This window comes from Nematostella vectensis, chromosome 13 (assembly GCF_932526225.1).
Source record: "Nematostella vectensis chromosome 13, jaNemVect1.1, whole genome shotgun sequence".
NCBI classification, from domain to species: domain Eukaryota; kingdom Metazoa; phylum Cnidaria; class Anthozoa; order Actiniaria; family Edwardsiidae; genus Nematostella; species Nematostella vectensis.
In genome coordinates, this window is record NC_064046.1 from 249,649 (window position 1) to 265,036 (window position 15,388).

Consider the following 15,388-nt stretch of genomic DNA (forward strand, 5'->3'; position numbering starts at 1 on the left):
AGTGTGATGTGGTTACATACCTGTACTATGGTGTCATAGGAGGCGGAGAAAAGGAGCCGTCCAGACACGACGAGACCAGTGACAGTGCCGAGGTGGTTACACGTATAACTTCCTAATAAAAGATTATTGTTATTTTGAAATTGCTTCAGATAGGTCGCCTTTCCTATTTTGAATAAAAGATCAAAGGTAAGGGATTTTAAAAACAACCTACAGTACCGCTCACGAACATAGGGACACTGTTCGCGAAACTTTCGCGAACAACGTTCGCGAAATTCGCGAACATATAGCCTGTTCGCGAACAGATGCAAAATAAACGGTTTGACAAACGGTAACGTGTGACTCAGGGCTTAAAGCCGCATTATCACCAGTTCACTTCCGGAGGTCCGACGGAAACCTCAACCGTTAAAAGACAAAAGAATCTATAAAAATCCAAGATGTTAAACAGGCTATCCGCTCTAAATTATCATTCAGATCTTCAAAGAAACTTCCAATAAACACACTGCTTTCAATATTTTGAAATATTTTTCGCGTTTTCCGTTAAAAATCATCGGATATTGTTACGTGGTCGACCGGAAGTAAACTGGTGACAATGCGGCTTTAATAACAGCTGGAACAGCGAGAAGCCATTTATTTGACAAAGACTTGTATTAGACAGAGAATTAGTTTGGGGAATGAATGCCGATCGCTTGATATTCCTTGAAGATTTTCCAATGTGTGTTAACTGCTAGCGAATACTTTTAAACAGCGGGAAGCCATTTATTAGACAAAGCAAAGACTTGTACTAAACACGGGAGAATTAGTTTGAGGAGGGAATGCCGATCGCTTGATATTCTTCGAAGATTGTCGAATGTGTGTTAACTGCTAGCGAATACTTTGAAAAGCGGGGAGCCATTTATTTCACAAAGCAAAGACTTGTACTTAACACGGGAGAATTAGTTTGAGGAGGGAATGCCGATCGCTTGATTTTCTTCGAAGATTGTCGAATGTGTGTTAACTGCTAGCGAATACTTTGAAAAGCGGGAAGCCATTTATTTGACAAAGCAAAGACTTGTACTAAACACGGGAGAATTAGTTTGAGGAGGGGATGCCGATCGCTTGATTTTCTTCGAAGATTTTCGAAATGTGTCAGAAAACTGCTAGCGTAGACTTAATAACAGCGGGAAGCCATTATTTGACAAAGACATGCAATAAACACAGGAGAATTAGTTTGAGGAAGGAACGCCGATCGATCGCTTGATATTATTCGAATATTTTCGAAATGTGTGAAAACTGCTAGCGAAGACTTAATAACAGCGGGAAGCCATTTATTTGACAAAGACATGTAATAAACACATGAGAATTAGTTTGAGGAGGGAATGCCGATCTCTTGATATTCTTCAAAGATTGTCGGATGTGTGTTAACTGCTAGCGAATACTTTGAAAAGCGGGAAGCCATTTATTTGACAAAGCAAAGACTTGTACTAAACACGGGAGAATTAGTTTGAGGAGGGAATGCCGATCGCTTGATTTTCTTCGAAGATTTTCGAAATGTGTGAAAACTGCTAGCGTAGACTTAATAACAGCGGGAAGCCATTATTTGACAAAGACATGCAATAAACACAGGAGAATTAGTTTGAGGAAGGAACGCCGATCGATCGCTTGATATTCTTCGAAGATTTTCGAAATGTGTGAAAACTGCTAGCGAAGACTTAATAAAAGCGGGAAGCCATTTATTTGACAAAGACATGTAATAAACACATGAGAATTAGTTTGAGAAAGGAATGCCGATCGCTTGATATTCTTCAAAGATTTTCGAATGTGTGAAAACTGCTAGCGAAGACTTTTGAAAGCGGGAAGCCATTATTGGACAAAGCAAAGACTTGTACTAAACACGGGAGAATTAGTTTGAGGAGGGAATGCCGATCGCTTGATATTATTCGAAGATTTTCGATTGTGTGAAAACTGCTAGCCAATCCTTTTGAACACTGGGAAGCCATTTATTTGACAAAAACTTGTATTAGACACGGGAGAATTAGTTTGAGGAAGGAATGCCGATCGCTTGATATTCTTCGAAGATTTTCGAATGTGTGAAAACTGTTAGTAGTAGTCGTTTGTGTTCGAATACATGAGTCAGCGAAATAAATGCTCTACTATAAATGTCTTCTTTTCGGGTTTTGTAGAATATCAAGCGATCGGCATTCCCACCTCAAACTTATTCTCCCGTGTCTTATACAAGTCTTTGTTAAAGAGATGGCTTTCCGATGTTCAAAATTCTTCGCTAGCAGTTTTCACACATTCGAAAATCTTCGAAGGATATCAAGCGATCGGCATTCCTTCTCCCGTGTTTATTACAAGTATTTGTCAATTATGGAATTTCAAAATTCTTCGCTAGCAGTTTTCACACATTCGAAAATCTTCGAAGGATATCAAGCGATCGGCATTCCTTCTCCCGTGTTTATTATAAGTATTTGTCTAATAGAATTTCAAAATTCTTCGCTAGCAGTTTTCACACATTCGAAAATCTTCGAAGGATATCAAGCGATCGGCATTCCTTCTCCCGTGTTTATTACAAGTATTTGCCAGATAGAATTTCAAAATTCTTCGCTAGCAGTTTTCACACATTCGAAAATCTTCGAAGGATATCAAGCGATCGGCATTCCTTCTCCCGTGTTTATTACAAGTATTTGTCAAATAGAATTTCAAAATTCTTCGCTAGCAGTTTTCACACATTCGAAAATCATCGAAGAATATCAAGCGATCGGCATTCCTTCCCCAAATTAATTATCCCGTGTGTAATACAAGTATTTGTTAAATAAATGGCTTCCCGCTGTTCAAAAGTATTAGCTAGCAGTTGTCACATTCGACAATCTTCGAAGAATATCAAGCAATCGACATTCCTTCCCTCTTCGAGGCAAGCTTTTCAGAATAAACTAACTTTTTTGCCTGTGTCTGCCCTCGTAAATCCACGATCGAATCCTTCGCATGCTTTGGCTTTCATCCGCCATCTTTATCGTCTTTATTTCTCAAACTTGAAAGTGTCTTGTCTTGATCGTCTACAAATAATTGAACTGAAGGCATATCAGACTATAACTGAATTTGTTGTTTCTGATTTTAACGATAACCATAGCTCTCAGCTGACTTTAACACGAACAATTTATTTGAATCGCTTGCAGAACTCCTGTATGTATTTTAAGTGAGTATCAGTACTGTAAGTCTTCGGTTACACGGTACGAGTTCCCGTTTGTCAATCGGTTTGTCCCGGTCTGTTCGCGAACCTGTGTTCGCGAACATCAGCTGTTCGCGAACAATTTCGCGAACATATGTCCACATGTTCGAGAGCGGTACTGTACAGCCAAGTTATCCTTTTTATGACTTGTAATACTGACTAGAAGTCATTCCAGATCAACCACAACTCGATGACCCGTTATTTATCTTTCTTTTATTTTTTTTGTTTATCTATCTCTCTCTATATATATATATATATATAAATCTGCAATTAAATATTCATGTATTAATGTATCGAAATATTATACTCGGTATGCGAGTGTCCCATTTCCAGAATAGGAAAGAAAAGTTATAAAACTAAAATGTAAATTTGACTAAAAAATGGAAGTAACTCGAGGATGGGAAGTATAATTGTGCGGCATATCTTATCATATCGTATCTCGAAGTAATAGAAAAAAACATAGAAAAATATCAAAAATAATAAAAAAAGGTTATATAACCTTTAACTCAGATAAGTCCACATGGTCAACAGGGCAACTATTTTTCTCATAAAGATGGGGAGGGAATTTTCCTTTCATATGTTCACATTAAGATTAAAATTTTGTAAATTGTAGATTCATATTTTATTCCATCCTAAATTGAAGATTCAACCGAGAATTGAGCGAACTGTCACCAAGTTTGTTCGACACATTTTTGAATTCCTAGATAATATCCTACCCTATAAGTAGTATTATAATAATAACCTATAAGAAGTATTCATAATAAGTTCCTGTCTGACAGTGCCTCTAATTTCCGTGGCGTAACTGCCAAATCTAGTGAAGGCGCAGGCTCTGGTAATAATCAATGCACAAGGAATCCTTCTGCCATGAGTAAATAGCTATTTTTCCACAATCCCGTAGTCCGTCCGTGCCTTCATCATACAAACGTCATCCAATCTCGTTCACATAGGCCTCTGCGTAATTCACAATATCCCTTGCATAGCGGTCGCTGTAGAGAGCGATAGACGAGCAATTCGACCAAGAGAGGTGAAGACAGACTTGACAAGAGACAACACGTAGGTCACGTGTAAAGATAGGTCTTGATTGGCTAGAGACAACACGTAGGTCACGTGTAAAGATAGGTCTTGATTGGCTAGAGACAACACGTAGATCACGTGTAAAGATAGGTCTTGATTGGCTAGAGACAACACGTAGATCACGTGTAAAGATAGGTCTTGATTGGCTAGAGACAACAAGTAGGTCACGTGTAAAGATAGGTCTTGATTGGCTAGAGACAACACGTAGGTCACGTGTTCTTAGTTTCCTTGACTCCTTGACAAACGAATGACAACTACTGGTCCATCTTAAAGTACTTGAAAACCTTCAAAAAGAATAAAACAATGTAAGTAGTCTATCTAGCTTATCTTGTTAAAAAGGCCTAGTCATCCATACGTTTTTTGTCATTGTTTTCATTCGATATTTTATATTAGAAAACAAATTGTATAAAAATATAGAAATAACAAAGTTGACCAATAACCTAAGTTTTTAAAAAATTTCATTTACCTTCTCAAACTTGGTATTTTGCTAGGATGATAAAATGGGGATGACAGAAACTCTTTAAAATGTTCGATTGCTAATTTCTGAAATGGACTGTCGAGTGATTGGTACTCTTTGACCGTCGGATTCGAACTCGTGGGAATCGAACCCAAAGTTCATCCTCGGGTCCAGGGCCGTAGCAGGGGGTGGGGCACTGGGGGCACGTGCCCCCCCCCCAATATTTTCAAAAATTATAAGAAAATGACCGAAAGGGGCGTGGCTGTGCCACCATTGTTTTCTTAGTGTTTCTGTATCGTGCCCCCCCCCCCCCCCCCCCCCCAATAATTCATGGCTTGCTACAGCTATGGGGTCACAGGGCATTAGAACAAAAAGGAGGGAGGGGGAGGGAGGAAGGAATTGGAGAGGGGGCGATGTCTTTGTTTTTATTTTCTCGCCGCTTGGTTCCTTTGCCTTGGTGGACTCACCTTTATTTCCGTGTCCTCTGAACCAGAGAGCAAAAGGTCTTTGTGGACCACTACGCAGTTGACACTCGCCTCGTGACGGGACAGCGTCTGCATGGGGAGCATCGTGTCGAGATTCCACACCTGAAGGCCGAAAAGCGCATGCGTCAACACCCTAGTACCCAGCATGCATTGCGCAAAGGGGAAATCGTAATGATTTAACCAGTATGCCTTGCGCAAAGGGGAAATCATAATAATTTAACCAGTATGCCTTGCGCTAAGGGGAAATCGTAATAATTTAATCAGTATGCCTTGCGCTAAGGGGAAATCGTAATAATTTAACCAGTATGCCTTGCGCATACTGGTTAAATTTGCCATTTTGCCATAATGACAAAATGGCAAAAGCCATGAGTCCAGTGACAGTGCCGAAGTGTGAGGTGGTTACATACCTGTAATATGGTGTCATAGGAGGCGGAGAAAAGGAGCCGTCCAGACACGACGAGACCAGTGACAGTGCCGAGGTGTGAGGTGGTTACATACCTGTATTGTGGTGTCATAGGAGACGGAGAAAAGGAGCCGTCCAGACACGACGAGACCAGTGACAGTGCCGAAGTGTGAGGTGGTTACATACCTGTACTCTCGTGTCATAGGAGACGGAGAAAAGGAGCCGTCCAGACACGACAAGACCAGTGACAGTGCCTAAGTGTGATGTGGTTACATACCTGTACTCTGGTGTCATAGGAGACGGAGAAAAGGAGCCGTCCAGATACGACGAGACCAGTGACAGTGCCGAGGTGTGAGGTGGTTACATACCTGTACTGTGGTGTCATAGGAGGCGGAGAAAAGGAGCCGTCCAGACACGACGAGACCAGTGACAGTGCCGAGGTGTGAGGTGGTTACATACCTGTACGGTGGTGTCATAGGAGGCGGAGAAAAGGAGCCGTCCAGACACGACGAGTCCCAGTGACAGTGCCGAAGTGTGAGGTGGTTACATACCTATACTGTGGTGTCATAGGAGACGGAGAAAAGGAGCCGTCCAGACACGACGAGACCAGTGACAGTGCCGAAGTGTGAAGTGGTTACATACATGTACGGTGGTGTCATAGGAGGCGGAGAAAAGGAGCCGTCCAGACACGACGAGACCAGTGACAGTGCCGAAGTGTGAGGTGGTTACATACATGTACTGTGGTGTCATAGGAGGTGGAGAAAAGGAGCCGTCCAGACACGACGAGACCAGTGACAGTGCCGAGGTGTGAGGTGGTTACATACCTGTACTGTGGTGTCATAGGAGGCGGAGAAAAGGAGCCGTCCAGACACGACAAGACCAGTGACAGTGCCGAGGTGTGAGGTGGTTACATACCTGTACTCTCGTGTCATAGGAGGCGGAGAAAAGGAGCCGTCCAGACACGACAAGACCAGTGACAGTGCCGAGGTGTGAGGTGGTTACATACCTGTACTCTCGTGTCATAGGAGGCGGAGAAAAGGAGCCGTCCAGACACGACAAGACCAGTGACAGTGCCGAGGTGTGAGGTGGTTACATACCTGTACGGTGGTGTCAAAGGAGGCGGAGAAAAGGAGCCGTCCAGACACGACAAGACCAGTGACAGTGCCGAGGTGTGAGGTGGTTACATACCTGTACTCTCGTGTCATAGGAGGCGGAGAAAAGGAGCCGTCCAGACACGACAAGACCAGTGACAGTGCCGAGGTGTGAGGTGGTTACATACCTGTACTGTGGTGTCATAGGAGGCGGAGAAAAGGAGCCGTCCAGACACGACGAGACCAGTGACAGTGCCGAAGTGTGTGGTGAGTGCCTTAACGTGCTGGAGTCCATTGACATCAAACACATGGATATTCTGGTTATATGTCCCTGTGAGCAAAGGGGACTTGATATTAATATGAATTTAAAAATCTTATAGCAGTCGAAAAATCGCTACAACCATAAATAATCAACTAATAAATCCATCAAATTACCCTACTGGAGTGGATCATAGAAGAGGCTGCGGTAATGTGGTAACGTTGCTAGTCTAATGTTTAGGTGTATACACCTATTTCAAAAAACGTTGTCATTGCAAATGGCAGTTCTACACCGAAAGAATGCATGGATCCCAAAATATTTGTTCCAAATTCAGAAAAATATAAATAAAACATACGACTGTCCATTTAATGTAATTAATATATGGTTCTGACATCGCTTGGGTTTATTTATCACCTTTATTTTTACAAATAATTACTACCCATAAACACCTTTCAGTCGTAGAACTGCCATTTAACAACTGCCATTCGCCGTTTGCACTGACAACCTTTATTGAAATAGGTGTATATGTGTAGCTTGTATGTGTATATATATGTGTGTAGCACTATTATCTGTGAGTTGTATCATCACTCATTGGCTCAGATGAACAAGGTTTGTTTGTTTGTTTGTTTGTTTCTCTAGCACCAAGGGTACTGTAGCCAGGATGTAAATAATCTGTCTATTTTCAGGACTCTTGAACCAGCAGAAAAAAATAACAATGATATAATCTAGTCGCAACAATCCTTACCCACAATAATAAACTGCTTGGTGACAGTGATTGAGTACACCGAGCCATGGGTGTGGTCTATCTTACGGCGCAGGGCAAAGCTACCAGAAGTGTCCCAAATGTGGATGACATTGTGGGAGCCACTTATCAATTTCTCCTACAAAAAGAAGGATCTCAAAACTAAGGACGCGGAGCCATGGGCGTGGTCTATTTTATTGCACGGGCAAAGCACAATAATAGACATTATGCGAGCATATATATATATATATTTAATAATTAGAATATGGGTTCGAGTTTTCTATGAGTCAATAGATAGTAAACGAGGCGCGTAATTGATTCATAGAAAACGAGAACAAGTAGTCTAATCGTTTTAGTAAAAACCCACTCACATACTACGATTTTTATAATTCATTGTTTTTTGTTTTGGTGAAAATTCCGTCTTTTTTGCTACTCACTATCTATGGCTCTATAGATAGTGAGAACGGGAGCCAATCAAATTACGATATTCAGGATAAAATGTGAGTGGATTTATACTATATATATATATATTGCAAAAGCCTGACTAGAGACTTTTATTGTATGGTGTAAATAAAACAAATAAGAACCAATTAAGAACCTAAACAGATCTGTAAAAAGGTACTCTGATTTATAAGAACTTTTTTAACCCTCAACTGAAATTTCAAGGTTTTTACATACTCTTTTCTCATCAAGCGCCAAGGCACGAACCCAGTGATGCAAGCCATTAATTGTGTGAACAAGTTCCAGCGTTGATGGTTCCCACACCTGGAGGAGACAAATAGGTATTAAGGTACTGGATAGAACAGTAACTTGTAATGATTACTGTCAAGAATTAAATATATGTGGCAATCTCGATTTGATAAAGATGTGATCTGTTGATGTTGTCACACAACCCTGTTTTTCACCACCCCACCCCCCTCTGTCACCACCCTACCCCCCTCTGTCACCACCACACCCCCCTCTGTCACCACCCTACCCCCCTCTGTCACCACCCCACCCCCCTCTGTCACCACCCTACCCCCCTCTGTCACCACCCTACCCCCCTCTGTCACCACCCTACCCCCCTCTGTCACCACCACACCCCCCTCTGTCACCACCCTACCCCCCTCTGTCACCACCCCACCCCCCTCTGTCACCACCCTACCCCCCTCTGTCACCACCCTACCCCCCTCTGTCACCACCCTACCCCTTTGCCAGAACCCTATCCCCTTCTGTTGCCACCCCACCCAGCCCTGTGACCACCACACCCCCCTCTGTCACCACCCAAGCCCCCTTTGCCAGAACACTATCAACTTCTGTTGCCACTCCAAATCCCTTTTGTTACTACCCAACCCCCCTATGTCGCCATCCTAACCCCCCTCTGTCACCACCCTATCCCCCTCTATTTCCACCCCAAATTCCCTCTGTTACCACCCCCAGTGCCGTGGCAGGCCTCAAAATATTGGAGGGGCACAATACAGAAACATTATAAAAATATTGAGGGGGAACAGCCACGTCCCTACTGGTCACTTTCTAATATTTTTGAAAATATTGGGGGGCACATGCCTCCAGTGCCCCACCCCCTGCTACGGCCCTGACCCCACCCCCCTTGTTGCCATCCTAACCTCCGTTTCATCACACCAACCTCTTCTTTCGCCACCAGTGAACCCTGTACAGAAGAGAATACAAACCGTGATGCAGGAGTGGGAGGACGTGAACACATATCTGCCGTTGTAGACAATTGCACAGATGATGTTATCATGAGCTTTCTGTCACAATAACATAAAAAAAGATTATTCATGTTTTCTCTTGGTACTATTTCAATCTAATGACTGAAATCTGATTGATAATTTTTGTGTTTAACACCAAGGGGTTTTCTAAATCTAAATGTGCATTTGCAAAAATCCTAGATCCATCTGTACACTTTAATAGATGCAGCTGTGACTACCAAGATCTGGCCCTTGAAAAAAGAACCTTCAACCATAAAATAAATGGATGGGGATAGATAGCAAAACTCAAGGCTTTTAGCACAAGCATAAAACAGTATACATAAGGACAGAAGCAATAACACTCATTCACACCATTCTGAAAGAAGAACACACCAGATGAAGTAGAAAATTAAAACACAAAAAGATAAAGGGATGTCAAGAACTAAGACACTCCTCTAAATACAATATTCTTCTCAGTCAGAGAATATTTCAGGCTAATGGATGTCTCATTGTTAATTTCAGCACTAGCATCTCACATTATCCCACATTATCCCACTAGAAACTCTTTACCTCAACTTTAGCATGCTGTTTCAGTGTATCCAGACTCCATGCAATGATGGTCTGGTCCGAGCCAGCACTGAACAACCTGCCCCCACCAACACACATTGTGTGAATCTGCGAACAATAAACACTGACGATTATATGACACATAGATATGTTAAGTAGAGACAACACCCAAATTATGAGCCAAATTAAGGTTGAAAATGCACATTTACAGGCAGCTCCCTAAGAAACATTTAACAGACTTTAAAACCAATTAATTAATTTAATAAAACTCTGGATGCCAAATCACCACAAGTTCCATAACTTGCTACAATAATTTGGGGTATTATTAAGGACAGGGGGCAACAGACCCATTTAATAAATTTTCCCGAGAAAATTAGACTTTTGAAGGTCATTTTCAAACTTCTTCCCACATTTAAGACCTTTTCAAAGGCCTTACAGTGAAAATGTAATGTGTAAGTGTTTTTAAGACCCATGGTAACCATTTGGGGTTTGCCTCTTGGCTTTTCCCAAGCTGCCCTTACGTCACTTGAGTGTCCATCAAGACTGCTGATGCACCGCGCCATTCGCACATTCTCCATATTCCACACTTTTATACCATCACTGCCTCCACTAAACAGTCGATGGCCCTTGGACACAAGGCTCCAGATGGCTCCACGATGACCCCTTAAACCAGGGAAAAAGTTGATTTGACAACAGTTACTTGTACTTAATGGGCGGATCTAGAAGTGGGTTCCAGATCCCCCCCCCCCCCCCCCCATTATCAGGGATTTGTCATAAAAATATGAAGAATTCTAAGAAAATGTATAAGAACAATGAATCTGGCTCCCTTTCTTAAAATCCTTGTTTTTGCCCACTGGAAAACCTGGATCAGAACCTATAACCTTATTATTATGACATCATGACAATCTATTGTATGTTTTCTTAGGCAAAGAATAATTAAAGTTAGGAGAGTTAATAGTTTCCCCATTTATTCCTTTTTTTTATTTTAAAGAATAAGCAGCACAATAAAATAAACGATTGATAGGGAAAAGAAATAGCAAACAATTACAGCAAAGTGGAAAAAAAGGAATACAAGAGAGCAAAAGATCATGCTGTACATTAGTTAACTCATAGAGAAGGATTTTGAATAAAAAAAAATAATCAAATATTACAAAGGATATTACACCTCCTCTCACCTCAGTGTCCCAATGCACTTGAAAATACAAGGAATTATCCAAGCCTCTTGCTGTATCGGCATAACTGGCCGCACCCGTGGGTTCACCCTGTGTGGAGAGTGGGCTAACTCATCTGCACTGGTGCTATTCACTGTGTCTGGTATGGATGTGACGGACGGCTCACAGTAGAATGAAGATCTCTTTAGCATGGACCCAAGCATGTCTACTTGGTAGGATAACTCTTCAACTGTGTCTGTTAGTCTGGAGATCGCACTGTTAAAAGAAGGTGGATAAGTATTGGAAAAATATGACATTGATCACACAAACAAGAAAGTATCTGATTTCACATGGTTGTCAAGGGTGAAGACTGATTTATACTATATTATTTTTTATGCAAAATCTGTATTTTTTTAAATTTTTGGTTAGGAGCAAGTATTTGTACCATGTCACCTAAAAGTAAAATGGGTGGCAGTCAGAGGGGATAGATAGTGGGTGTGGTTGAGTAGTGAGAGGGGATAGTGGGTGGGGTTGAGTAGTGAGAGGGGATAGTGGGTGGGGTTGGGTAGTGAGAGGGGATAGTGGGTGGGGTTGAGTAGTGAGAGGGGATAGTGGGTGGGGTTGAGTAGTGAGAGGGGATAGTGGGTGGGGTTGAGTAGTGAGAGGGGATAGTGGGTGTGGTTGAGTAGTGGGAGGGGATAGTGGGTGGGGTTGAGTAGTGAGAGGGGATAGTGGGTGGGGTTGAGTAGTGAGAGGGGATAGTAGGTGGGGTTGAGTAGTGAGAGGGGATAGTGGGTGGGGTTGAGTAGTGAGAGGGGATAGTGGGTGGGGTTGAGTAGTGAGAGGGGATAGTGGGTGTGGTTGAGTAGTGAGAAGGGATAGTGGGTGGGGTTGAGTAGTGAGAGGGGATAGTGGGTGGGGTTGAGTAGTGAGAGGGGATAGTGGGTGGGGTTGAGTAGTGAGAGGGGATAGTGGGTGGGGTTGAGTAGTGAGAAGGGATAGAGTGTAGGTGGGGTTGAGTAGTGAGAGGGGATAGAGTGTAGGTGGGGTTGAGTAGTGAGAGGGGATAGTGGGTGGGGTTGAGTAGTGAGAGGGGATAGAGTGTAGGTGGGGTTGAGTAGTGAGAGGGGATAGTGGGTGGGGTTGGGTATTGAGAAGGGATAGAGTGTAGGTGGGGTTGGGTAGGGAGAGGGGATAGAGTGTAGGTGGGGTTGAGTAGTGAGAGGGGATAGTGGGTGGGGTTGAGTAGTGAGAGGGGATAGAGTGTAGGTGGGGTTGAGTAGTGAGAGGGGATAGTGGGTGGGGTTGAGTAGTGAGAGGGGATAGTGGGTGGGGTTGAGTAGTGAGAGGGGATAGTGAGTGTGGTTGGGTATTGAGAAGGGATAGAGTGTAGGTGGGGTTGGGTAGGGAGAGGGGATAGAGTGTAGGTGGGGTTGAGTAGTGAGAGGGGATAGTGGGTGGGGTTGAGTAGTGAGAAGGGATAGAGTGTAGGTGGGGTTGAGTAGTGAGAGGGGATAGTGGGTGGGGTTGAGTAGTGAGAGGGGATAGAGTGTAGGTGGGGTTGAGTAGTGAGAGGGGATAGTGGGTGGGGTTGAGTAGTGAGAGGGGATAGAGTGTAGGTGGGGTTGAGTAGTGAGAGGGGATAGTGGGTGGGGTTGAGTAGTGAGAGGGGATAGTGGGTGGGGTTGAGTAGTGAGAGGGGATAGAGTGTAGTTGGGGTTGAGTAGTGAGAGGGGATAGTGGGTGGCGTTGAGTAGTGTGAGGGGATAGTGGGTGTGGTTGAGTAGTAAGAGGGGATAGTGGGTGTGGTTGGGTATTGAGAAGGGATAGAGTGTAGGTGGGGTTGGGTAGGGAGAGGGGGTAGAGTGTGGGGTATTGGGTGAATAGACTTGAAATTTACTTGGGTGTATAGACTTAATACTGGGGTATAGTGGGTGTATGGACTTGAAATTTACTTGGGTGTATAGACTTAATACTTGCTCCTAACAAGGGTCTGCAGTAAATGGCCATGCTGTTGCAGCTACCCTGCCTATTGTGACGAAGCTAATAAAATAAAATGAAATGGAATGGAATGAAATGAAATGAAATAAAATAAGGAGGTAGACCTTAAAATAAAGAGTTAGACCATAGTGGAATGCAGGAAGATCAAATAGGGGTGGGGAAGGGGATGGCACACAAAACAGTAAGATTTAATATATGTGTTGTTTGTCATAAGCAGGGTCCTGGGTCCTGGGTCCTGGAAGTGGCTCGCCAGCCTCCTTCTAAACTGACCCGGCACATCAAATAACTATCTAGAAAACAAGTTACAATTCTCAACAAAACCACCAGGTTAAAGGCTAGGAAGAATGACAATATAATGAAGTATTAACACTGTATTATTGCCTTACTTGCGCCACCATGGCAACTCCTTGACTGATACACGCTCAACTTGTGTCACCATGGTAACATCTCATGTGTTACACTGCTCTACTTGCGTCACCATGGCAACTCCTCGACTGTTACACCCCTCAGCTTGTGTCACCATGGTAACATCTCACCTGTTACACTGCTCTACCTGCGTCACCATGGCAACTCCTCGACTGTTACACCCCTCAGCTTGTGCCACCATGGTAACATCTCACCTGTTACACTGCTCTACTTGTGTCACCATGGCATCCTGATTCTTCTCTAGCCAAGATACTCTCTCAGACAACACCTTGACTGTTGATCTCAATTCATCATTGGAGTGAACCAATGAATCAAACTGAGAAAACGGAAATTTAATAGAAAATAATTCGCATATCCTAGACAGTAATAACAATTCTATAACTTATAGTGCAAAATACACCATGCATTCAATAAAGCTCAGATTGAATTGAATCCATAAGCAAACTTTAAGATGAAATTTACTTGCAAAAAGCTTTTTCTCTTTAGAGGTGTCCAGCGTGAAAATTTCCAGAGATGCTTTTGGGTAATTTTTGATTGGGATGTATAAAAGCCTCAAACGGCATATTGTATGGGGAGGGGCAATACCTCCATGGATATTTACTAGGTCTCAATGATTACAGGTAATAGGAAAAAGAGGATGAAAAAAGGTCTTTCACACATTCACAATTTACTAGAGTAAGGGGTATGTTCTCTTCTGTAATTCAATTTTCAGTTTTGATAACGAACACTGAATACTGGATGCATACCTCAATTTGATTCATGCTCTTCTGTTTTGCATCGCCATTTCGGTATTCACATATTTCATAATGCCTTTTTATGTCATCTTTTGTACCAACAAAATCACATCCTGTATAATTGGGGAAAAAAGCAAATATGTTGAGATTAATAGATGTCAATCATCTGTCAAATCTGTCAATCAATAACTTGTGCAATTGTAAGATAACCATCATTTTTTATTTTCTTCTTATATTGTAATGTATCTATCAATTCAAAATTGAATCTTAAATATTAATTCCCTTTTCTTCTACTGAGTGTCAGAGTGAGTGATCAATGTGAGTTTATAACCACCATGGAGTTGAGACTATGTTATTATCGAACCTTAAAAAAACCCACCCTTTCCATTAAAATGACAGCGATATCTATTGCAAACTTTCAAATGTTCTTCTAAGTCTCTTCTCCGAAATGTCCCACACTGATTTGAGCTATTTGGACAAGGAACCACAGCGTAGAGGCACGATTCTTCGTGTTCGCTTCGTCTCCCAATCGTAATTCTCTCGGGACAACCTCCATCGTCTATCTCAAATGACTCCTCAGAATCAGTCCGCGTCAAGCCATGACGGCAGAAAATCAAGAGATCCTCAACTTGCGCTTTCACCGCCAAGTTTGACACGAAGTCAGAACTGGTTAGCGCAGTTTTGTCAATCGGACATTTGTTGTTCTCAGCACTACAGAGTCTACAGAAGGTATGGCCGCATTGCGTGGAGATGACGGGGTCGTTTATAAGATCCCTGCAGTGTGAGCACTTTAGAGACTCTGAAGGCTGGATAACAAACTTTGTGGGTAGCATTTGGAAGGTTTTTCACGAGGAATAGTTACATTTTATGCGGGAAAACCCTTAACCTATTTTCCGACCAAGCCCAAGGCAGAAACAGGCAGGCGTTCCTTTATCACTCAGCGTTGCTCTAACAAGACTGGGTCTAAGTTTACACTGACAAGGGAGGGGACAGAAGGATAAAACGATTATCTTCCATTTAAACTTCGAAATAAGGATATTTGGATACATAAGCGCAAAACAGTTTTAAACTTATAAGAATTTTACCTAAGACCGCTTTCGTGTGG

At 42.5% G+C, this 15,388-nt stretch overlaps 1 protein-coding gene across 2 annotated transcripts; it reads right to left on the bottom strand.

The window, feature by feature from the left end:
- Positions 1-3,002: 3,002 nt before the first annotated feature.
- On the bottom strand, positions 3,003-15,206 carry LOC5508573 (E3 ubiquitin-protein ligase TRAF7). Of its 2 annotated transcripts, XM_048721107.1 has the most exons (12): positions 14,663-15,206; positions 14,296-14,396; positions 13,744-13,865; positions 11,147-11,398; positions 10,493-10,634; positions 9,975-10,079; positions 9,387-9,464; positions 8,395-8,481; positions 7,720-7,855; positions 6,904-7,046; positions 5,204-5,323; positions 3,003-4,563 (listed from the first exon to the last, which is right to left on the bottom strand). In XM_048721107.1, the coding sequence occupies exons 1-12, from the start codon at positions 15,114-15,116 to the stop codon at positions 4,534-4,536; spliced, it is 1,770 nt and encodes a 589-aa protein (XP_048577064.1). In that variant the 5' UTR covers positions 15,117-15,206; the 3' UTR covers positions 3,003-4,533. The 2 variants fall into 2 exon arrangements, with proteins under 2 accessions (XP_048577064.1, XP_048577065.1); XM_048721108.1 differs by lacking the exons at positions 3,003-4,563; positions 5,204-5,323 and adding an exon at positions 6,141-6,322 and having other exon boundaries at positions 6,960-7,046.
- Between the last annotated feature and the right edge of the window lie 182 nt (positions 15,207-15,388).